At 35.3% G+C, this 23,627-nt stretch overlaps 3 protein-coding genes across 6 annotated transcripts; 2 read left to right on the top strand and 1 right to left on the bottom strand.

Annotated features, from left to right (window-relative positions):
- Window positions 1-428: 428 nt before the first annotated feature.
- LOC147859563 (large ribosomal subunit protein eL20z-like) lies at window positions 429-6,107 on the bottom strand. 3 transcript variants are annotated; one of them, XM_087326460.1, is made up of 5 exons: window positions 5,990-6,107; window positions 2,173-2,356; window positions 1,958-2,090; window positions 924-1,041; window positions 429-839 (listed from the first exon to the last, which is right to left on the bottom strand). In XM_087326460.1, exons 2-5 carry the CDS (start codon window positions 2,186-2,188, stop codon window positions 786-788), a joined length of 321 nt encoding a protein of 106 aa, XP_087182586.1. In that variant the 5' UTR covers window positions 2,189-2,356; window positions 5,990-6,107; the 3' UTR covers window positions 429-785. The 3 variants fall into 3 exon arrangements, with proteins under 3 accessions (XP_087182586.1, XP_087182587.1, XP_087182588.1); XM_087326461.1 differs by having other exon boundaries at window positions 2,173-2,302; window positions 5,990-6,007; XM_087326462.1 differs by lacking the exon at window positions 5,990-6,107 and adding an exon at window positions 4,193-4,500 and having other exon boundaries at window positions 2,173-2,302.
- A 3,482-nt stretch (window positions 6,108-9,589) lies between these two features.
- LOC147859562 (uncharacterized) lies at window positions 9,590-11,489 on the top strand. Its single transcript, XM_087326527.1, has 4 exons — window positions 9,590-9,950; window positions 10,630-10,785; window positions 11,088-11,169; window positions 11,271-11,489. The coding sequence occupies exons 1-4, from the start codon at window positions 9,648-9,650 to the stop codon at window positions 11,417-11,419; spliced, it is 690 nt and encodes a 229-aa protein (XP_087182653.1). The 5' UTR covers window positions 9,590-9,647; the 3' UTR covers window positions 11,420-11,489.
- Window positions 11,490-18,088: 6,599 nt separating this feature from the next.
- On the top strand, window positions 18,089-22,391 carry LOC147859561 (alpha-soluble NSF attachment protein 2-like). 2 transcript variants are annotated; one of them, XM_087326340.1, is made up of 9 exons: window positions 18,089-18,288; window positions 19,038-19,087; window positions 19,530-19,602; window positions 19,682-19,761; window positions 20,423-20,574; window positions 20,663-20,822; window positions 20,929-20,976; window positions 21,093-21,173; window positions 21,590-21,766. In XM_087326340.1, the coding sequence occupies exons 1-9, from the start codon at window positions 18,144-18,146 to the stop codon at window positions 21,644-21,646; spliced, it is 846 nt and encodes a 281-aa protein (XP_087182466.1). In that variant the 5' UTR covers window positions 18,089-18,143; the 3' UTR covers window positions 21,647-21,766. The 2 variants fall into 2 exon arrangements, with proteins under 2 accessions (XP_087182466.1, XP_087182465.1); XM_087326339.1 differs by lacking the exon at window positions 21,590-21,766 and adding an exon at window positions 22,142-22,391 and having other exon boundaries at window positions 18,090-18,288.
- Window positions 22,392-23,627: the final 1,236 nt, after the last annotated feature.

Below are 23,627 nucleotides of genomic sequence, written 5' to 3'. Positions count from 1 at the left end.
AAATCTATAAAGCCCACTAAAGTTCATTTTTCATGATTTTGCTTTCCTCCATTAATTCTCAACAGATGTCTAAAATTCATCATAGAATAAGCACTTTCGCATTTTTCATATGGTAACCGAAACATAGTCTTCATATATACAGATGCATAGAAAACGAATTCTAAAAAGGCTTCATTAAAAACGAATTCTAAAAAGGAGAAGGCACATTAAATTTTGTATGTTTCACTCATTGGTAATTTAATGTGCCTTCTCCTTTTTAGAATTCGTTTTTAATGAAGCCTTTTTAGAATTCGTTTTCTATGCATCTGTATATATGAAGACTATGTTTCGGTTACCATATGAACGTGCCTTAGTTAACTAGCCATGGCATAGTATAACCAGTAAGTGTGTGCTCAATATAAATTGCTGCTACTTAGTTGACCATAATGAACAAATCAATTGGAAGTAAACTTTGTTCATCAATAAGGATTTGGCATCCGTTTTTCAACTACATAATAAGATTCATTTTCAAATAATTTTGCATATATTTTGACATGAATCTATACATCTCTTGAGGTTTAAGGAAAGAAACCCTTTTTGTAACATGATTCTATATAATTGTGGAGTTTTGACACTCAATATCATCCCACACATCGTATGGGCACCACATAGAAGCAGTTCATCCTTGATTGATGAGGTTGATTCACACATATTTATACATTGTTTTGAGCCCTTTTTTCAAAGCCTATAACAACTCATATAAACATACACATCCACATATCATGCTTTGTGCATCTTCAATAAATTCATATACATGTCAAGAAAACAACAATCAACACCACAATACTGCACAAGAGAGCCTGCATATACAGTGACAGATAATAGTCATCACATATTGGATTGTTACAAAATCACAATTTGGTGAAGATGTAAAGCCAACTAACCATAATGGCGGATGCTGCAAGTCCAGAACGTTCGCGCGGGTCATGCTGATAATAATTTGTCAAATACAAAAATGCACCATAGTACCACGCAATGGGGAGCGCATAGCCCAAAAGAAACCTAAACCAAGACTCCAAGTATTAAATCGTTGAGCAAATTTTTAGTTGATTTATTTATCATTAGCTTTCTATTTTCAGCTGTAGCACACCATGCTACTCCAGAAAGCACACCCAAATATTAAAAAAATGTACATGAAATGATGATCTTTCTAAAAGGTCATAAAGTTGAGGCAAATGAACTTTCCAGACGTCATTTAGAAAAGTCATCATCAGTGACCGTAGACATGAGGTTACTAATATTTTAATAACATCCGTAGATCTCTTACCACAAAGAACTAAGAGCATCCACTCTCAGGACAATCATATGTTGTTTCATTGATACAATCACTATGGCATAGAAGATTTTGCAGCACTTTGCACTTTGATTCTACCTTACATCATGAGTGGCTATGTTGCATACACATCAGGGACGCAAAAAACAGAAAAATCTAACAGAGAAAGTTCGCCAATTTAGGCCCCTTCCCTTCCCTTCCCTTCCCAACAGGCATCACGGACGAAAACTTTCAACAGGTTACTCCATCAAATAACTAAGTAGGCAGCTTGGACCCAGCATTGACCAAAAGAACATAATTACCCACCACATACTTTCTTCTTAGATCCAGAGATGCAGAATTGCATATACAGTTTGGATTCCGGCATCTATAAGAACCATAAATGGAAGGGGTGTTGCACATATTATTATAGCTTATTAAGCAATGAAGAAGCATAGAAACCCTGTAGTAATTACATAAAGCAACCAAACAGTTCCGATCCATTTATCTTGTTTTTATGCTGGATCTTTCAATGGGCTAAATATAAAGAGAAGCCTAAAGGATTACTGTGACAGTTATCCATCGTTAACATATAATCACAAAGCCTACAGCGAATGCTGCAATACAAATGTTGATCAAAAAGGAAAATGGTAGTGGAGAACTTACGAGAACCAACCGATGCCACATCCACAAAAGGGTAGAGGTCTATCATAAAGTCCAATAATAGGGTAAGATTCATCATATTCATCATCAGAAGATAACATATGCGATATTGATACTAAAGAAGACTTCTGAGTGCCTGCACAAAGAACATAAATTCAATGAAAACTTCCAATGATGAATTGTTATTTGAATCTCGATTACAAGGGTTTTCATTATACCTTCGCCTTTAACCATGATCAATTATAGCCTGAGGTGAGATCGATGTATTCTCCTGACCTTGATCAATAACGTTATTGTTAGGAGCATTTCTGACCTCAATTGAATATGAACCGCTAGCCTTCCTACAATCTAAAACGTTTAAGTGAAGCGTGTGAAGGTCTCACTTTGGACAACATGTGTTTCCTGATATTGATCAAATAGCAGAAAATACAATCAGATTATAGCATAAAACAAGACGTTTGAAACAGAGAAGTCCAGAAAACAGAAAGCAAGGATAATAACCAAAAAAATCAATAGAAACAGGATTAAAACCCCCACAAGGAGATCCAGAAAAAGCATTTGGATTTTTCCACACGAGAACAATATACAGAGCAAAGGTAAATCAGATAGCTCGATGGAAATAGATGACACGTGAATTAAAGGTTCCCCACAGAGAGAAAGAAACTTAGATGTAAAGAAAAACAAAACAGATAACAGGTGTGAGACACCAACTTAGACGTAAGGAAAAACAAAACAGATAACAACTGTGAGACACCAACTTAGATGTAAAGAAAAACAAAACAGATAACAAGTGTGTGACACCATATCCATATCTTTGATCAATCCAATAAACAATTGATACCCTCCAAAATCATCCACACCAATCTATAGGTACCCATGCCCACTCCTTCTCTCACAGGAGCTCTTTACTTTCTCATGCGGGATAGAACAGAATTCTAATGGATTGACACTCCAAATTTCCAGCTAATGGATGCTCGCTCACAGGAGCTCTTTACTTCATTTGAGAAAAAGCTGTTGCAACTGCTTGCTACTTACAAAACAGGTTACCCATTACAATACTCAGCTTTCAAACACCACTTGGAAACTGGCCAGACATCAAACCAGATCTTTCTCACATATAGATTTTTGATAGTGTTTCACAATCATTTGTACCCAAAGCCAAAAGAGATAAGCTAGAAGACAGCTCTACCAAACAAATCTTCTTCGGTTACGGTGAATGTTCTAGCAAGAAGAGATGTCATCTTAACAACCCAACCATCTGTAAGTTTCAATTTAGTATTGCATCACTCGAAAATTGGTCAGGTATCAAATCAAATATTTTTCGCATAAAGATTTTTGATAGTATTGCATAATCATTTGTACCAAAGAGAAACAAAGTAGAAGACAACGCTACCAAATAAATACCCACCAGCTATGGTGAATGTATCACGAAGCTTCTCAACAAAACCACCCAACAACTTCTATTGATTTACTCATCCCATCACAACTTCCTTGTACCTCATGTATAGTGTTCCTATCAATGAAAGAAAATACGTTCCAAATGATGCCACTTAAATTCACAGCTGATGCCCTTCCAGAAGACTAAAGAACAAAATATATGCTACATCGTACACTCTTTAAACTCCATTGTTGATCAACTTTCCACTAAACCCACTGCTCATAACTTCACAGCATCCTTAACTACACATTAAACCTAAGTTTGTCTCTCCTTGATGAAAATGATAGCCACGATTTCAAATTTTAGCAGCTGCATTAAAAAGACCCAAAGCAGACTATTGGTTGGCATCTGTGAAATCTAAAATAGAGTTGATAAATGGAGAACACATGTGGATTTCAGTAACTTGCCAAAAGGATTGCCAAGTCGAGTCATCACCAGCAAATGGCTTCTTAGATGCACACTGAATCCAGGTCAAACATTACATTGCCACAAAGCAAGGTTAATGCTTGAGGCTTCAATCAAGTAGCAAGCATGGACATTCATGAAACCATCTCCATAATGCTCACTATTGCAAGCCTTTGAAGAACCATAAGTGTAGATGCTCAACTTAACCTCTACATTCATCAAATTGATATAAATCAAACACCCTGAGCATGTACATCTTTTGATGAGAATCTTACATGGATTGCAGCAATCTCCTAGACTTTGATACTGTGGACTACAGCGCTGCCTTACCTAGAAAGGATACCAGAAATTATGATCAGACCAAAATCTCTACACATGCCAGAATGGTAGTTCACCTCCTCAACTTAGCCGTTTATATGGATGATATCTTGATCATCAGCGATGAAGACGAGCACAATGAAGCAGCCAAAGAAGAGCTTACAAATACTTTTTCAATCATAGATGGTGGAACTCTCCACTACATGTTAGGCATCGACTCAATATATAAGGACCAGACAACAGCATCCACTACACCAAAGAAAGTTGACAAAAGAGATCCTCGACAAATAGACCATGATGGATCTTAAACCATCTCCCATTCCAGCTGCCCCACATCTTTCACTGAGTTCTGGCATGACTTCCACAGATCCTCAAGAGATAAAAAGGATGTGTCCTGCAAGCTTTAAACCAATCCTATTCAACAATTTGAGGATGGTGCGATGCTGATTACAATGAGGGCAAAGATACAACATGTTCTACTAAAGGTTATGTTTTTATCATAAATGATGGAACCATATCTTGAAAATCTAAGAAACTAGAGCAGAATTTACGGCAGTTGCTTATGCAGCCAAAGAAGGTGTATGGCTTCAGAGACTACTTTTTGCATTGATATCTGATTACACTAGGAGACTAGTACGAGACAATATCTTCAAAGTTCACATTGGGAATCAATAATCAATATTTTGTAACACTATTAAATGTACCCAAAAAATCAAGAAAAGCACCGATAGAAGGAAATAAAGAAGACCATCAGATCTTTCCTCAATTTTACTCCTACAAACAAACAAGTTTCCCAATTTTGAATTGTGCTGCCTAGAGAAGACCATCAGATCTTTCCTCAATTTTACTCCTACAAACAAACAAGTTTCCCAAATTTGAATTGTGCTTCCTAGAGAAGACCATCAGATCTTTCCTCAATTTTACTCCTACAAACAAACAAGTTTCCCAATTTTGAATTGTGCTGCCTAGATATTTGAGATATTTGTAAAAAGAAGTATAAATAATCAACAGTATAGCGTCTCAAACACAGATAGGGGAATGTGAGATTTATACTAATCTTTTTGACATATATTTCATATGTATTTCACACGTATAAATAGCAGAGTTGGTTATTTTTGTAAAGCCTATTTACAGCCACATATGTATTTCCTTGTAGCATATCACGGTTTAATACAGCTCGCCTCGCACAATAGAATAACCACAAGAAGATGAGGCAAAAATGAAGCCAGAAAGAAATTCTAGAGGAATAAGAGAAAGCCACGATCAAACAAATGGCGATTTTGGAGGACTGCACATAAACAGAAGAAATGCATCTCAATGCAGGCAAATACGTGGTTAAAAAGGGGTAAGATCGACCAGCAGCTAGATGATTAGGAATTAAGAGACAAGAAAAAAGAAATGGAAAAAAGCAAAAGAAAGAAAAACCAACAACAATTCCGATATAATGAATAAAGGCAAGAAATTTCTTACAATGCAAGGGAAAGTTGATTCGAAATTATAAATATTTCGAGAAATTACGGGATGATAAAACATTCCTCGAAAATTTATGATCATTCTTCAAGAATGGTAGGGAAATACCACAAAAACATAGAATGTGCGGAATTAACGAAATACAAACAGATAACCAGAGATGATTTAAGCCAGAAAAGGTAAGATCAAACAACTTATAGAAGATTCTGCAAAATGCAAGTACAAACAGATTTTAGAAGATTGGAGGCAAAATGCAGGATCAAAGAAAGAAATGATTTTATTTAGGCAAATGCAAGATCACAGAAATAAATGAATTAAGCCAGAACACACAATCAAACAAACGATGAGCAGGTGGTTAGCCTAGAAGGCAAGGATCAAACAACCAAAATGATGATGATCTTTACCTGTGAAAAATGTCGTTTCTGAGCGATTGGGGGGGGGGGGGGGGAGGGAGAGGGAGAATAAGAAGAATAAGAAATCAGGTTCGACCAAAGATCGCCATTTCTGGAGAAGAAGAAGAAGAAGAAACAGAGAGAAAGAAAGAAGAAGATACGTTGATATGTATTATCGTCTCTGCTCTGAACCTGATGCAAGCAAAAGCAAAGCTTTGATGTGATATGATATGACGAAAGAGACAAAGAAATGATGAAGCTAATGTCTGAGTTGAGAATTAATTAGTTAATCAATTAAGTATGTACATATATATTATGTATATACATAAATAAATAAATAAATAAACAAGGCGTGAATCTATTTCCACATATTTCAAAAAAGAGCAGAAACGTTGTCGTTTATTTTTAATTTTTATTATATTCATTATTTTAGTTTTCTATTTCTTTGGCGATAGTATGTAGATACCAAGAACGGGATTTGAAAAAGGAAGGAGCAAAAAACAGAAAGAAAAGAAAAAGAAAAGGAAAGAAAAGAAACAGGTTGAGGTTGAGGTGAGTGAGCATGAAGAAGAAGAAAGAAGAAAGAAGAAAGAAGAAGAGATGCCGGTTGCTGCTAGGCTGGAAGTATGTAATGTATGTAATGTATGTAATGTATGTATGTTCTTCTGTTCTTGTTTTTTATTTTTTATTTGATTTGATTTGTTTTTTTCTCTCTTTCGGATGAATATGTATGTATGTATGTATGTATGTATGTATGTATGTATATATATGGTTGGTGCAACATATATGTACATACAAACAGACATAAATACATATATGTATACGTGATACATACATACGCTACTGTATACATACAATACATACATACACACTTTATACTGTACATGCATGCAAAACATACATATGTACATACACACTGTATACGTACATCCTACGCATATTGTTATTATTATTATTATTAGCTGGCAATTCCCACAACCAAATTGGGGGGATTGTTTCTATAGTTAGTTACAATCTCTCCACTAGAAAAGAAATTCCATGCTCATATGTGTCTCTCATTGGCCTAAAGGGTTGTCCACAAGGAAGAGAGCACGATCGAGGGAGGGTCGGTCACGTATGATATGATTCATTTACAATTTTACAGTACAAAGAGCTCGTTGCCTCCACCGTGATGTTGTTGCTTCTCATCTGCTATTAAAGAACCCATATGAAGAGCTCCCACGTGAGCATCGATAGGGCCTCATCACACAAAAATGCAAGGGGCCGCATAACTCCATTCTTGTTATGCCACCACACCTCTTCTTTTTGGTGTCACCACACGAAAAGTGATTCATTCTACCATTATTAATTTATTACGACGTGTTTTTTTTTACTCCTTTTGTGTTCTAGTTTTACGTTATATCTATTTGCTTGTTATGAGTCATGACCATTTAATTAATATTGTATTCTCGTTTTATGGCTTTGTTTCACTTGCTCGTGGTTCATGTTTGTGTGCGGTCAACGAGTGAATCCACATTGATTACGGTGCAACTTGGGCATGTTTGTCATTCTAGGTGGGACTGGTTGTTTGATTCGTGTGCATAATTTGAACATTCATCATTTATGTCATCAGGTATCCATTCAAAAGGTTAGGCGTCATAAACCATTGATGTAGATGAATTCATTTGACCACAACATATACAAGCCTTTTATATATGTGCTCTCACCTCACTAGCAAAATCCCTACCGTCAAAGCTCGAGTTCATGGAAATTTTCAGCTTGGTAGAGATCAAGAAACCATGTAAGGAGAACAATATGCTCAAATATAAAATCATTGAAAATTTAAGTAATTCATCTATGCATTATTATTATACACCTATTTACAATCTTCTTTGGAAGATTACCTTGTCTTTTGTGGGAGATCAAGTTCAAAGATAACATTCTTATCTCTAAAAAGTAACCTTTCCAATAAAGGTGAAACTTCACTTGAAGGGAGGTGCAACCTAACCTCATGAGTACTACTTTTTATTTGGTTTGACAAAAAGGAATGTTGGAATCAGATGTCGAGAGAGAGAGAGAGAAATCAGAATTTATGTGGCAAATTATTATTTAGATGCAAGGAAAATGAGGTTTTTCATAGAATAATATGGTAATATACGTGGTTTCTCATTCGCTAAGCAAATCACACACATCACTTTTTCCTTAACCTTAACTATAATCCATCATAATTGTAACATTATTCATCACAATGTCAAGGTGAATGACTTAAATTACGCCTTACTCGTTGAGATAACAGAGCAATTGTGTATGCAATAAACAATTAAAGTGTCTTATATTTCTATCAAATAATTTTTAAGTTAGGTGAGCATTTGTAGTGCCCACATATGTAATAATTGTTTTTGCAATATAACCCAGGAGAAAGTGCCACGTGGGATTGAAATATCACCAACTTACTTGTACGTGTTATTACTTTCAACTAATTAGTTGGGTGCTCGTATGACATGATCACTTAAGTGAAATTTTAGCACAAATGGCCCACAAATACTTCTTATTACATCCCTCATAAAGGTGAGAGTCTAGAGACGCATCAACCTTGTCAATAAAAAAAACCACCAAGTTTCATCTTGTTCAAATCCTTCTTTTGGTGGGTTAAGCTATCATTCAATGGCCCATGGTCATGTATTTATATCGTGGCCATAAGACAAGATATATGTTCGTGTTTCCAAAAATAGATTGATTGTCATTGGAATTTCTCCCATGTGATAATTTCCCCAAGGGCACTAAAACCAATGGATTTGACCCTTACTCTTGATCCCAAATTAAATATCAATGTGATAAATGCCCTTGCGTTGTAGGTTTCCAAGTGAGTTCTTGTGTTAAATACAGTAATAAATAATGTCTCGCGAGGATTGAGATTTAGATAAATCAATAACATGATATCTGTAAAGATTGTGCGCAAAATAGGACACAACAAAACTTATGTTTGTTTCTTGGGGAACCAATTGGAGTGGTCATCGATATCAAGCTCACGACAACATCGACGACTACAACTATGCAAAACATGGTGGTGAGGTGTTGAGCCTAGTAAAGTATAGATATATCTAAGCAATAAAGAACATTAAGAGAGTGCACATGTGCACACACACATGTCATATTCCCTAGAATGGGATGCTCTCAAGAGGCCATTCTTGCTCCAAATCTCTTTCTTGACCTATGGCCAAAACACCAATTAAACTGTCACATGCATATATTATATATATGTATAGATAAGGGTTTTATATGCATAGCTCATCCCTTAGGCATAAGGAACAACCCATGTAGAGCTTATGTAGACGCTAATTAAAGGAGAATTCGAGGAGAGAAGGTGTTGCAAGAAGAGCAGGTTCGGCCGATTAATCACTCATGAAATTCTTAAGGACCCGGCACATATTCTAGCACTCACATCGCATATTACAAGCAAAAAACAACACAAGACAAACCAAATCCACATGAAACCCGAGTAGAGATTGTATAAGGAGTTTCGTGGTCTCATGTTGAGTCGATCACTAATTAAATCTGAAACTAACCCTCGTAATTCTCACAAATTGCAAAAATAGCCCCCCTCCCACCATAACCAATGCTCTGAACGATTGCAGAGAAAACCATTAGGGTTTTTCTTCTCTCTAGTACACACAGTAATCGAGCTGGAGCCATGGCGGTTGCGGAGAACGAAACAGATGACGATACGCCGCGCCTGAGCTCGCACGCCCTCGCAGCTTTGCAAGAATTCATGGCGGAAACAGGTTTGCTTCAGGAATCAGAAGGAAAGGAGGAAGAATCAGAAGGAACGGAGGAGGAGCTTCCTAGTGTGTTGCCTGAAGATTGGCGTCTCAGTCAGTTCTGGTATGATCCACAGACATCCTTCGAAGTCTCTCAAGAGCTGGATTTTCTGAGCAAGACATTGGATTCTCCGATTGCTTGCATTTCTTGCCCGTCTCTCTATGTGGAACTGAAGGTATATTTATCTATTCGTCTCCCTATATCTCTTTACATGTGATTATTTATACGCGTGTCTTCCACTTTGGATGTTTGCTCACGATCATATCCTATATTTTTGCCAATGCTTAGGAAAGGAATGGATTTCTGGTTTTATGGAAATCAATTGAACCATCAAAAACCAAATAGGTTCACTTTTTTTTTCTCTTTTTTCATCCACGAGTTTTAACTTTTATCATTGTCAGGTTGTATTGAGCCAGTATGACCTTGTTTGGATTTGTGAACATTGGACCTATCGTTTTAAAAACTATTCAAGACATACATATTTATGTCTAGGTAACTCATACGAGCACATAACCTGTTGATTCACATGATAAATTTAAAATTAAACTCTGCACCTGCCTTTTTGTGGTGCCCAACCTACACATATTATTATCATACTTGATACATGCACATGGGTTAAGTCCTAAGCTTGAATTATGCATTCACGTGATGCTTCTATGTTGGCAATGTTATTATTATATTTGCTATTTTCTCATCTGCTTTAACCTTGATAACATGCGCTGCTACAACAAAGTCACTATAATTATGTCTTATATGATAGTTTAGAAAATATAAGTCAATTGTGTCATCATATAAAGCTATACTGTAATGTTGTTTAACCTTTTTTTTTACCCAATGCCTTGTTTCTTTTATAGAAAAGCTTCACATGTAAAGCACGCTTGTATGAGTATGATGAACGGTTTCAAAGATATGGCAATGACTATACGTATTATGATTATAACTCGCCAGAAGATGTACCTGAAGAACATCATCATGCATTTCATGTGGTGGTTGCTGATCCTCCTTACCTGGTATTATTACTTCCCTTATTGCATATTAGTATTTTTATGTAGATGTGGGATTGGTGATCCTTCACTGCAACTGAAGGTGGGTGTAGAAACTGAATTCCTTACCTATGGCTTTTAAGGGAAGGGCTTAACTCGTAGACCATCCTCCTGGGCCGTCAGGATTTTACTGTTTTTGTTTCCAGAAACAGAATCATCTACCGAGAAGATTTTCACATCCATGATGCATGTTGATTTGTTAAATAGATTTGTAGTATTTTCACTTGTGGAGATAATTCTTGCTTACTTTCCTTCAATACTGTATGCAGAGTAAAGAGTGCATTGAGAAGACGGCTCAAACAATGAGTCTTCTTGCAAAAAATGGACAATCATGCCTCCTGTTGTTGACAGGTGTGTAGATTTATGTGCTTTCGAATGCTTGTATTATGATAATTATAGAAAGAAGGAAACAAAATTAAAAGACTGTTTTTCGGGCTTTAATTTTATCTCAGGTGCAGTTCAACTTGAGCATGCTCGAGAACTTCTGAATGCCCATCCTTGTGGGTTTAGGCCGACACATCATAACAAACTGGGGAATGAATTCATGTTATTCACAAATTATGATCCCCAAGAAAGATTGGGTGGCTGGGAAAAACCTTAAAATATGAGATTGTTTGAATGCTAGCAAATTGAGAAGTCATAATACATGGTCCTTTTCCACCAGATTTCTTCCATGTTTTGCACTTTTTATAAGACCGTGTTCCATATGATGATTATGAACATGCCCTCTATACATAGGCGATTTGGGATCAAATAATAACAAGAAAGAAGATTCGTCATGTCTATCAAGTTTGTCAATGGTAAGCCCCACCTTTGTGTTGTAGTTAATCTAGGCTTGGATCATGCACGGGGAAAGGCTTTGCAACAATTATCTATAATATAGTTACAGGGCTAGGAGAAGTTTGTGAACATAAGTTAGGATCACAGGTGTTGGGTTAGTTTCTGACACCTTGGATTAACCAATTCGGTACCATTTCTCAGATACTTTTATGGATAGGAGGCTTTTTGTAGCCAGAGTTTGCTTTAGTTGATGTGCTCTGATGGGTATGAAGAGATTTTAGGATTTTGAGTGGGAAATGTTGATTTGTGCATGTATAACATTGGCATGAACGTGAACTCATCAATCAATCTCAAGGAGTTTTTGTGCTTATAATCTGTATAAGAAATGTTCTAACTTGCAATATTATTGATCTATTCATCATTTCTGGATCCAATGTTATCTGCACAGAGTTATGATCATGCTCCAATCTACATTCCCGAGCCCATGTTTAGGAAAATGTTACCCTTTTGTTTGCCAAAGTGATTTTTAAATTTTGGATTTGCAAATGACACATCGTATTAACTTATTGTAATCTCTTTTCTAAAAATTTTGTTAATTAAAGTGGTCAATGCAATTTACCAAAGGTAGTTGAAATTTTGATTTTGGATTTGCAAACTACTCATCATTGATAATTATATAATCAAGTGTTTGAATAATTGCTTTTCTTGAGATTTGCTTGATGGGCCAAACTAACAACAATTTTATTCATTGTTGCCTCACTGTTGTCTTGAATCCTCCATAGTCCTTCATTTTGTTGTTGCATCATTGTACATTACTTGTTTGACTTATGAATTTTTAGTCAAGAGAAGTGGCCATCATGCTACTATTTGTCATTGGTAAACTTGGGTTTTGTGCAATGTACACTCAACTCCAAACTATTCCCAAGTTTGGATTTAAATCAATTGCCAAGAACAATCATCTTCTTGGGAATATTGTAGTGGGGGATGGATTCATAACATTGTAACATATCTTGAGATTCAATGTTTGTATATTGGTAGGCATATACATACTATAGTGGTAGATGTATTTAGATAATTGCCAAATCATCAAACATCAATGCGTACAGGTTGTGGCACTTGCAAATCGGTCATAAGACAAATGTGAATTATCCAACTACTCTACAATATCTGGCCCCCCTATATAGGTGAAACTCTAGCCGAATGTTTTATGTACTACAAACAACATACCTTTATCATTTATGATGATCTGTCTAAGCAAGTCCAATCTTATCAACAAATGTCTCTTTTGTTGAGAAGACCACCAGGGTGAGAAGCATATGTGGGAGATGTTTTTCATTTGCATTCTTGTATTTTGGAAAGAACGACTAAATTAAGTCTTGAGTGGGGTGGATGCACCTCCAAGCATGAAACTTGAAGATTACATTTAAAATTTGAAAATAAATTCACATAAAGTTTATGTAAAATATGTAGTTGAAACTTTTAAAAGAACGTAAAGGTTCTATAAAATAGAAATCCCCACTAAAACAGTTGCAAAAGGCATGACGCCAATTAGATAACAAAGCCAAACATTTGAAATGGGAAATGTTTTACATACATACAATAACTTCACGTTATTTATAAGTGTAAAATATTTCTAGTAAAAATTCATAAAGTTTAGGGGATTTAGGGTACACTATTGACATAGCTTAATTTTTTTTTTCCATGCAAGATGTTGTCCATTGGATATATTCACACATACAAAAATGGAGGATCAATGTACATGCAAATATGTGAAACAAAGGGTGAATAGGATGTCATTCACATTGACAAGGAGTGTTAGTTGGAATCATTGACAACTAATGGGTTGGGTACCCGGTACACATGCAATAATTTAAATGTGGTGTGACTCTTGGGGGCAAAAGGCCATACATGGTCTCTTCTTTTAGATGGAATTATAATAATAGCCTAAGGTTTGTTTGTACTTAGGAATTTGGTCATATGTATTTTTTTACATATTCTCAGTGTATACACTTGTTTACATGAACTCTGAATAATTCTTTGTTAGGAAATAAAGGAATCTTACATTCTTAATATACAGTTAAATGTACGAACATGTGTATATATAGTATACGCGCACCAACAAACTTTGTAGGCTCATGTTCCGAGGAATATTCGTTGAAGGCTAAAAAAATTAGACCATATGTTCGTTGATGGAGTGGCAAATTGGCAATTATATACGCATATATTTATATAAAGCTAGCAAATGGAAGCTATGAAGGAAGAAACGGAAGCCTTAGAAAGACAAAATCGGGCGCGAGATTTAGTCATGCAATGAGACATTAGAAACCCAAGTGGGTGTGAAACAAATATGTAAATTTAGACATATTTCTAGAGGAAGAAGTAGGAATGTGTGAGGGGGGGAGGCATAGGTTTTTCATGTTGCGTACAAAATGTCCTTCCCTTTTTGTTGTGGGTGTGAAAAGGACTCAATAAAAGCATAAAATGATGGGAGATGGAAGATGGAAGGAAGGAAAGGGTGCGTCTCTTGAGGGAAGGAGAAAGAAAAGAAGAAAGAAAAGAAGATAGAAGAACGATGTAGTAGTTCAACCAAAATCGAAGAGAAAACACACATAGAAGATATACAAGCATGCATACATGATGATGCCCTACGGATGGTAAATCTCTGAATTGCTCTCTCTCTCTCTCTTACACACACACACACGCTAGTACTTTCCTTAAGCACTTCCTTTTAGATGTGACCATCCTTCAATCCTATATCTGGAGGAGGAGATGAAGGGTGAGTTGAGGCCAACTAATTATGCTCTTGTGTTTTCTTCTTAAATTCTTGTCCTTTAACGCTTGGTGGTTGTACATATAATGTATGCATGTAGGATCTCACTTGGATGTCTCACAATGACAATAATGATTCTCACTTGGATCGTGTGAAATTCATGGAGATGCTTGCTATCAATCTTTAGTGAAAGAGGATACTCTACCCGTTGCGAATGCCAACCATGCCTTCAAAGGAAGTAATAATGTCGAAGGGTGGGGGATCCACACGAACCAACAATGGTGATGGAACATCTCGCAATGCAAAGTCTAAAGTTCCTACCTCGAGCAAGAATTGGTTACAAAGACATAGAGCAAGTATTGTATGGGTGGCTCTTAGTGTTGTTGTAGTTATTATTGCCATTCTATGGTATCGACATGTCCAATACACTCAAGAAATGGCTCGTAGAAAATCTAAATGGTGGCCATTATAGCTTAGTAAAATGTAACCAAAAAATCCTATCTCGATTATATAAGTACATTGTTCAAGACCAAAGCAAATCCGATAGACTACTTATTTCATTATTTTGTTGAAGCACTGAAAGCTAATAATTTATCATATTAAATTTCATATTGGTTGTGTACATATGGTCTCATATTTGAATAATAAGTTATAGCGTAAACTTATCTCTCATTCCTTATGTTCTTCTTGATAGTATATACATACATATTTGGGGATACAATTTTTATGGACTTTTTGATGGTATATGCATGTTTGGAGTTCCAAACATTTGAAATAAAATATCATCATCATAGAAAAGGAGAGATATTGTTTGAAATTGTTTATGTGAAAGTATATCAAGCAATATTGATAGTTTACTTTTAAGTTTCAAATGAGAAAAAAATCATAGTGAAGAATTTTACAACTTGTTGATAATGTTTAATCGTTTAAATGCATTTCTCCGGTTGGCAATGCTAAGTATTTGCATTTAGAGGTCATGTTAACATTTTTGCTTGAATTATTTATCAATTTTGTTGCACGACTTCTAACAATGTATAATATGTGAAGTCACGATAAGAGTGTAACGTGTGATTTTAAGACGTAATCTGGATTCTCAAGAATGAACTAGCAAATGGAGGAAGTGATGATCATCTCTATTTGAACACATTTTCCAAGTAAGCAGAACATAATGATCCTAAGGGTGGTCCAATGCAATGGATTTTGAGGACAAGATGAAGCAAATATCGTAAAGATTTCAAATGAACATAGTAGTCCATCTCGCACAACGAGCGTTGTAAGCAAGAAACACTAGTTTTCCTCTCTTTGGAAAAAACGAATATTATTTTTCTTCGTGTTTGTCTCCATGTATAAACTACCAGAGCCATATGCTTCTAGTGACGCTCATGCGGTTCAAAGGGGGGGGGGTTGAGGGTGGATGACACATAAACCTATCTTGATCAACTTCGGCACAACGAAGTATGGATGGATTGTGCAAGCTAAGTGGAGCAAAGAATGACATACAAAGTTGTAAATCTACCATTTGGAATGGACCATGTAGGAGACGTGGACCAATAAAGTATGAGTGAAATTGGACTTCATCCTTATGTGAATTTGGCCATATGAGAAGAGGCAACGAACAAATGGATTGTGTGAGCCAATTGAAGGAACGCCTAAAAAATAAATGGACTGTGAGATGAGTGAAGTAGCACATAAAAACTAAATGGATCGTGTGAACCAAGTAGGGATGAGAAATGTCTCAATATCAGCGTGTTCATATATACGAGAGACATAAAATGCACGAGGCATGAGTCAATTATAAGCCTTTGACTACAAACAAAACCATGATGTGTGAGGGTTTTCAATGCCTAGTAAAAACAAGGTGGGCCAATTACACATATCATGAAGGAATTAATGATTGCAAAACTTTCGCGATGGTATTACTTGATAGAGAACTTTAGTTGACGTCCATGGTTATGTGAATCCTCTCACATATGGCCCACAATATATCTTGGTCAAATGAGTAATTGATCAAGATAGGGAGAATATATGATACATAGTACCACTCTTGCACGACAAGCTTAACAAGTAAAGTACGAAAGATCTAAGGATAAATAATATGAATGACTACTTTTGGAACAATAGTACATGCCATCTAAAGTCTGAGAGGAGCACGTGTATAGGATTTCCTTAAGGGAATGGGAGAATTTAAAAAATCTAATATATCATGGAAAAAGTGATTGAAAAAGTTGATCATCAAGGAGATTGAAGATAAGGGGAGGTGGATAGTTGTTTATTCGAGAATGATGTGCAAGCTCATTTAGATAGGCAATGACAAAGAGATCATATATAGATGGAATCAGGCCTATAGGAAATCAAACTTTCCTCAAAATATATTTGCCAAAGACATTATCAATTGCTTGGTTTCTCTCTAAGAAGGGAAGTTTAGTTGTGTGGAAACTAGAAAGTCGTGGCAAATAATCCCCTTATTTGATGATGCCCTTGAAGACTTTAGAGGCATAATAATGACGACATACATGACACGCAATAAATAAAAAGTGGGTTGGTTGAGGATTATATTGTCTCTACTATTGCAACAAACAAGTTTTTAAATACTATGCATGCCATTGAGGCTATATACATGCATTAAAATAATTTAGAGTAGGGTTTGAACTTTCCTTTGTGAAATTATTATGAAGCGCCAAATCTATCAAGTACACTAATATAAGTTATAAGTTATAACCATATTTCGACATTGTGTTTCATTAACATTGCCATGTCAAGGCAAATGGTCATTGTTGCCCTATAATACTAGTTATTACCATAATGGAATTAAAATTACTGCTTGTGAATGTACATGTTTATCTAGTGCAAACAGTAGAGTGGCTGGTTGGTATGAAAATGCTAAATGATTATCCATTGGTCCGATTAAGATTTTTGAATTGCTTCCTTTGGGTTACACTTTTCTTGCTTATTCGGCACACGTTTTCTTGTTCTCTTACGACGAATATTGTGGTGCCACATAAGCATTCAACATGGTTAGAACTTCTACTTGTTCATTGTTGAGGCACACTCTGTGTCCTAGATGGCACACTTTCTTTCTTCGCTTGCACAACAAGTCAAATTAGCTTGTCATAGTAGTTGAACCTATCCAGAATTTAACCAATTTTTGTCCCTTACAAACAGAAGAATGGGCTTTGTCATACTTACTAAACTTGAGTCCAATGATCTTATGCCACACTAAGGATTGGACAAGTCCTAGAGAACATACATGGCTACACTCTCCATGTGTGGTTCACGAACCTCTTGTCCTGCTCATGAGACAACACATGTTATCGTCTGTCCATGTCTCCATGTCCATCCGTGTCTCTATGTTCATCGGAAGTTGGTGTTTGAAGCAGGTCTAAATGCCTCTTCTCATGCAAAATTTGTATTTTTTTCTTGTTGAGGCGAATTATGTAACATACATACGTATTAAAAAAAAAGAAGAGGAAAAAAAGAGCAATGTAAAACTAAAAGTAAAAAAACACAAAAAATAAATTTTATAATAAGGAAAAAAGACCAAGTGAAAATGAAAATAGAAGCAATATCAAATAAAAATTAAAATAATAATAGTGGAAATGAAAGAAAAAACAAAAACCATAGAAGTAATAATGGAAACAAAACAAAAATCATAAAAGTAATAACTATTAATAACAAAAAGCATTTTTTTTCAAAAAATGGAATATTAATAATTAATACTTCCATTTGTCAAGTCTCTCTTTCGGTCTTCTCTGCGTGATTGTTAAGCCGAGAAGCCATGGCCGATCAGGAAGCGAAAGGCGATGAATTTGAGAAAAAAGCAGAGAAGAAGCTGAAAGGATGGGGGATCTTCGGATCCAAGTACGATGACGCAGCAGACCTCTTCGACAAAGCTGGAAACTGCTACAAACTTGCTAAAGCTTGTAAGATCCCTCGTTTTTTATTTCTTTCTTAACAGAAAGTTTTAGGTTTAAGTTTTAACGGACGTAAATTTCGTACATGGATCGGAGACTTCATTTAGTCATCTCTGCCATTGTCCAAAAATCATCTGAGGTAGTTGAAGTACAAGAATACAATAATTAAAATCTGGGTTGAAGGAAAAGCAATAGTGTTGTTCAAGGAAACAAATACAAAAATTGAAATGTTATTTCAAGGAAAAGAAAGTTCTAATTTTAATTAGATTTTACAATCTCACATTTGGCTAGAGTTTGTTGCTTTCTACCTTGATTTCGTATCAAATAGAAAATGGAATTATGGAAATTATATTGATTAGATCTTACCGTCTCACTTTATATGGGAGGTTGCTGTTTGAACCTCTTATTCTAATTTTGCATTATGACATAGAAAGTTCCAATTTGGATTACACTTTACTGTCACGCAATTTTCTGGGAATTCTAATTTGTATTCCAGACATTGCCTTAAAACTTGCTACTTTTTATAATGTCACAACCCATAGAAAATGAGAATATTGATTAGATTGCTATCTTACGTTTTGTTGAGATTTCCTATACATAATTCTAATACTGCCTCTGATTTCCTATACATAATTCTAATACTGTCTCTGAGCTTGTTACCTATTTGTTTCATTTCATATCACATATATTGAGGCAGATGCACTAAAATCTTATATCGAGCTTGGAAAAATTTCCATAATGATTATTATTTTCTTCAGGGGATAAAGCAGCAAATGCATATATCCAGCTTGCAAACTGCCATCTAAAGGTCAATATATGCCTATATCCCTACCCTTTAGGAAATTCACCTTTTTATTAAAATAAATTCCATATATGCATTTATTTTGCATTTAACGCTTAATATGCTCCTACCCAATGTTTGGGATAATAGCTCTTCATTAAAGCTGCATATATTTTATAAGTTTAGTTTACATGTTAAGCAGATCATGGAATTGCATTTTGGCACGTATTGATTTTATCGAGTATCCACATCTCAGCATATTAATGCATATCTCATTCATATTTTTGGACTGTTTAAACTTATTTTCCTTTTGGAGTTTCTTCTTCTTATTTTTTCTCTCTTCTTGCGAAGAGTCTTAAAAATGAACTATAGAATTGATCTTTTGAACTTGAATGTGTGCATGTGTGTTTGTCCGTAAATATAACTTTGCAATGTTTCATTGTACTTCTGTTTTTGCATTTATTCCCAGCTTGAAAGCAAACATGAAGCTGCCTCAGCATTTGTTGATGCCGGAAATTGTTTCAAGAAGGTCAATACCAAAGGTGAATTTTATTATGTTGAAATAGTGTCATAATATGTTGATGCAAAGATGCTGAAGCTTGATTTTGTGTGTTTGTGTAGAGGCGGTTAAATATTTGAGTCAAGCAGTCCAAATGTTTACGGAAATTGGAAGATTATCAATGGCTGCAAAGTATTACAAGGTTCGTAATTACACATATTCAGTGTAGTAAGATGCATTGCATATAGTTATTCGATATTAACGTAATATTCAGATGTTGATTTCTGCATTTTGTATGAGTGAGCAGTGAATAATCAATACATGTTTGAACAATATTATATGTGCTCTAAAAAATGATAAGTTGGGACTTTCTATCAATTGCCTTGCATAGTTTGGATCACTATTAATGATATTCCAATATGCAAAATGTTACCACGCATTTCATATACCTTTTTAATTCACATTGATGTACCACTATAAGTCTTATCTGTCAACTGTTTGAATTTGAACATGTCAAGAAAAGTTGCATGTATTCTAGATATGAATAACCAGTGGACCTTCTGTAGAAAAAATCGAGCTGGTATTACTTGAATGCATCCTATATATGAATAATCAATAGAATCTTCCCAGAAAAAATTGAGCTTTACATGATTGGCATAATTTGAGACTTTCAAATTCTGACTTAATGTTGCTGTAATTTTTTCTATTGTTTGACTTTTTGAAGTCTAAATGTTTTTATTTCTCAGTTTTCTGATTCTAGGCACTTGATTTGTGCAATCTTGGCGTATAGAGTATTTTTTTCTTTTGAATTTATAATTTACTGTAAATGCTGTTTCTCACAATGATTTTAACTTTCTCTTCAGGAAATTGCAGAGATATACGAAAAGGAAGAGGAGATAACAGATTCTATGGAATTCTACGAGAAAGCTGCGGAGTTGTATGAAGGGGAAGAAGCCACAAGTCAGGGGAATCAATGCAAGTTGAAGGTAGCTCAGTTTGCAGCTATCCTTGAACTGTAGGTGTCACTAGCTTATGCTTTGCTGGTTCAAACCAAATGCCAAATCCTTTAAGCAGATGTATTTTGCTTTCTATTGCCTTCACAGATATCCAAAGGCGATTGAAATTTTCGAGCTAGTTGCAAACCAGTCTATAAACAACAACCTATTACGATATGGTGTCAAAGGGCATCTTCTTAATGCAGGGATATGTCATTTGTGTGGATGTGATAGTATAGCTATATCAAACGCGCTTCAGAAGTACCAGGTGTGTTTATTATTGTCACTTTCTAAGCAAGGATGTATCTGGTTTGCATATAAACTGTGACTAGATGCTCTTAAACACATTGAATTTTATCTGTTATTGTACCCAGGATCTAGATCCATCTTTTTCAGGAAGTAGAGAGTGCAATCTTCTAATGGTAATGTTTAGCACATATATAAACCTATTTATTTCATTGAAGATGGGAAGCATTTTGGCTTTACTATCTTCTACTCAGGCTATTTTGGCCTTATTATCTATTACTTTATTGGTCAGGATCTAGCAGGGGCTATTGAGGAAGAGAATGTGGAGAAGTTCACTACTGCTATCAAGGAATTTGATAGTATAACTCGACTGGTATATTTTCTCCAATAAAAAATTTCAAATTTTAAATAAAAAAGTCAGTGCTCAATAGGAAATTCATTGTAAGCAGATTAATATTCGCATTGTCAGAGGAACATGCAAGCACATAAGTTCTGTTTATTCTTTTCTTTTTTGGGCGATTTTGCATGTCTACATGTTCTTGAGCCTGAATTGAGAAGGATAGCATGACATATCCCAGTTTTGCCGATTTATATAGTTGGCAACAGCCCAAGAATTCTGCTCCAGTATTGATAGATGTTGATAAAAGAACCTGCAAACTGGGAAGTAGATTTAATACCCCACTAATATTGAAATTAATGAATTTTACAATGCAGCTCCTTTTTCCATATAAGAGGTAGTTGCCTAGAAGCAGTTTTAGAGGCAGATTTTAAATGCATATAATTTTATAGGAAAATACTCGAATCATTTTACAAAATCAACTGCATATGGTTTCAGTCGAGCCTTGAGATTTGTGAGAACTCACAAACACACTTGGGGTATTATCAAATCTTAAAATGCATCTATACAGTGAATTGGTTTGGAGGTCCAGAGCTGAACTACCTGATCATTAGGATACCTAGAAGGTTCTTCTTTTTGAGGATATTGGTTCCATGACTTGGTGGGATCTTTAGCCTCCGGTGGAGAATGGTGTTCGATTGAGAGTCCTAAACCCTAGACCCTAAATCTTAATCACCACTTTTTGAGCTGAAATCATCATTACTTGCCTTACTGTCTCAAGGACATCGGTTTCCTGAGTCTAATATATGGTTAAAGTAGTCTAATATGAGTGGTTCAAGAACTCTATTTGTGCCCATCATCATTTATTGCTACCTCAAATGTAATATGAGATTGATTTCATATTTTGCATTGCTACAAACAGTTGAACCATTCATAAAAATCATTATCTTCTGAACCAAAAGGGCTGTAATTTATGGTTTTCTGTTTGTCATAATTTTCTGCAGGACCAATGGAAGACCACTCTTTTCCTCCGAGCTAAAAATGCTTTGAAAGCAAAAGAAATTGAAGAAGAAGATTTGACATGAGAATTTTTGTTCACACTTTATTGTCTCCCAAGAAGAACATTTTCTTACTTATGTATTACTTGAAATTTTTTGTTTTTGGCGAGGATAATTGAGTTTTTTATTCGCTTCTTCTTTTAAAATATTTGGTACAACACATCAATTATAATTTTATGCTATTAATTTTGTGATGACAAGTTGGCTAACTTCATATATTTTTGCAGAGTTTTTTTCGAGCAAAAATTGCTATGGATTTCAGTCATTTTCCTGTTGCACCATGTTAATTACACTTTTTTTCAATTTCAGTTTCTAGCTGTTGTAAATCACATTCTGTACTCAGTGCTTGTAATAGTCTTTGGAAAAGTGTCTTTGGTAGGTCTACATACAAATATGAAGGTTCCAGTTTCTTGAGCACTATGGTGAAAGCAAAATTGTTGATTGTAATATACTATCAGCATCAAAGCAATTACCTTAAGGTAAATTCTAACGTCTTGTAGTATTTTCACAATAGATACTGACTGATATACATCAGAATGCAACAATTTTTGCAATCCTTTCACTTTAACATTGAACCGACAGCAAATGCTGGTGATTGTGTTCTTCAAATGTCAAATACATGAACTACAAGGATCTCTTCTCCATTTTTCCTACAAACTGATGGTTCTTGAACAAAAAATGTTCTGACCGGGTAAAAGAATGAAGCATAAGATCTTTGGTGTTAGTGAGGGCATAGTTCAACCTTGTCCACGTCATTATTCTGTTAAATATTTGTGGTAGCAAACCAACCATATCTTCTGGTTTCAGTCTAACCATACTTCTTAGACAGTCGGCCGTCCAAGCAAGCAATGACATAACAGGCCTACACTCCTCTTCCACTGTTGGAACAGTAAAATAGCCTGTTGTCAAGTAAGTACTTGTATTACTAGGCGGGAATTCAACCTCCATTGCATTCTGTATTGTCCCGTGTAGAATCTCTCCGAGTAACAATATTCTGTAGACGCCTTCTTAGACAACTCTACGTTCATAAGCATAAAAACATTTCACCTGCCTCCGTAAAAGAGACTTAATTATGACTAGAAATGGTTCCTTATCTGAGCAATATAACTGGGAAATCATTATGTCATTATGAGATGTTATGCTCAACTAATGACTTAAATGACTAGTAATGGTTTTTTTATGTTGATTAACTGCTCATTTCATTGGAAATACAAATTATGTCTATAAATACATTTCACAACTTGTAAGACCCTGCACATACAAGATTCATGTAAGGCCTTAGATTTGGAAAGCAAAATCTAGCTCTAAATAATCCGTAAGCATAATATGAACAACCTAGTCTTGGTGGTGTGCAATTTGATAATTACCACAATGTACACTCTTGACCCAAAAGATAAATATTGGTGATGGAGAAAAAGATAAACAAGATTTT

Source organism: Azolla caroliniana, unplaced genomic scaffold (assembly GCF_043228905.1).
Source record: "Azolla caroliniana isolate FFs.n. ecotype wild unplaced genomic scaffold, voAzoCaro1.0.p SCAF_10, whole genome shotgun sequence".
In the NCBI taxonomy this organism is placed as follows: Eukaryota; Viridiplantae; Streptophyta; class Polypodiopsida; order Salviniales; family Salviniaceae; genus Azolla; species Azolla caroliniana.
The sequence above is the reverse complement of the archived record's forward strand: the minus strand, read 5'-3'. Positions and strand labels throughout refer to the sequence as shown.

Bases quoted from the DNA above. Each gene is read 5' to 3' on its own strand.
- LOC147859563 (XM_087326460.1), bottom strand. The intron at 1,042-1,957 runs GTAAGTTCTCCA...GTCTTGGTTTAG, and splicing joins TGTGGCATCGGTTGGTTCTC to GTTTCTTTTGGGCTATGCGC. The intron at 840-923 runs GTTAGTTGGCTT...CTGTATATGCAG, and splicing joins TTGCAGCATCCGCCATTATG to GCTCTCTTGTGCAGTATTGT.
- LOC147859562 (XM_087326527.1), top strand. From the start codon at position 9,648: ATGGCGGTTGCGGAGAACGAAACAGATGACGATACGCCGCGCCTGAGC. The intron at 9,951-10,629 runs GTATATTTATCT...TTTCTTTTATAG, and splicing joins CTCTCTATGTGGAACTGAAG to AAAAGCTTCACATGTAAAGC. The intron at 10,786-11,087 runs GTATTATTACTT...TACTGTATGCAG, and splicing joins TTGCTGATCCTCCTTACCTG to AGTAAAGAGTGCATTGAGAA.
- LOC147859561 (XM_087326339.1), top strand. From the start codon at position 18,144: ATGGCCGATCAGGAAGCGAAAGGCGATGAATTTGAGAAAAAAGCAGAG. The intron at 19,088-19,529 runs GTCAATATATGC...ATTTATTCCCAG, and splicing joins TTGCAAACTGCCATCTAAAG to CTTGAAAGCAAACATGAAGC. The intron at 20,575-20,662 runs GTAGGTGTCACT...TTGCCTTCACAG, and splicing joins TTTGCAGCTATCCTTGAACT to ATATCCAAAGGCGATTGAAA.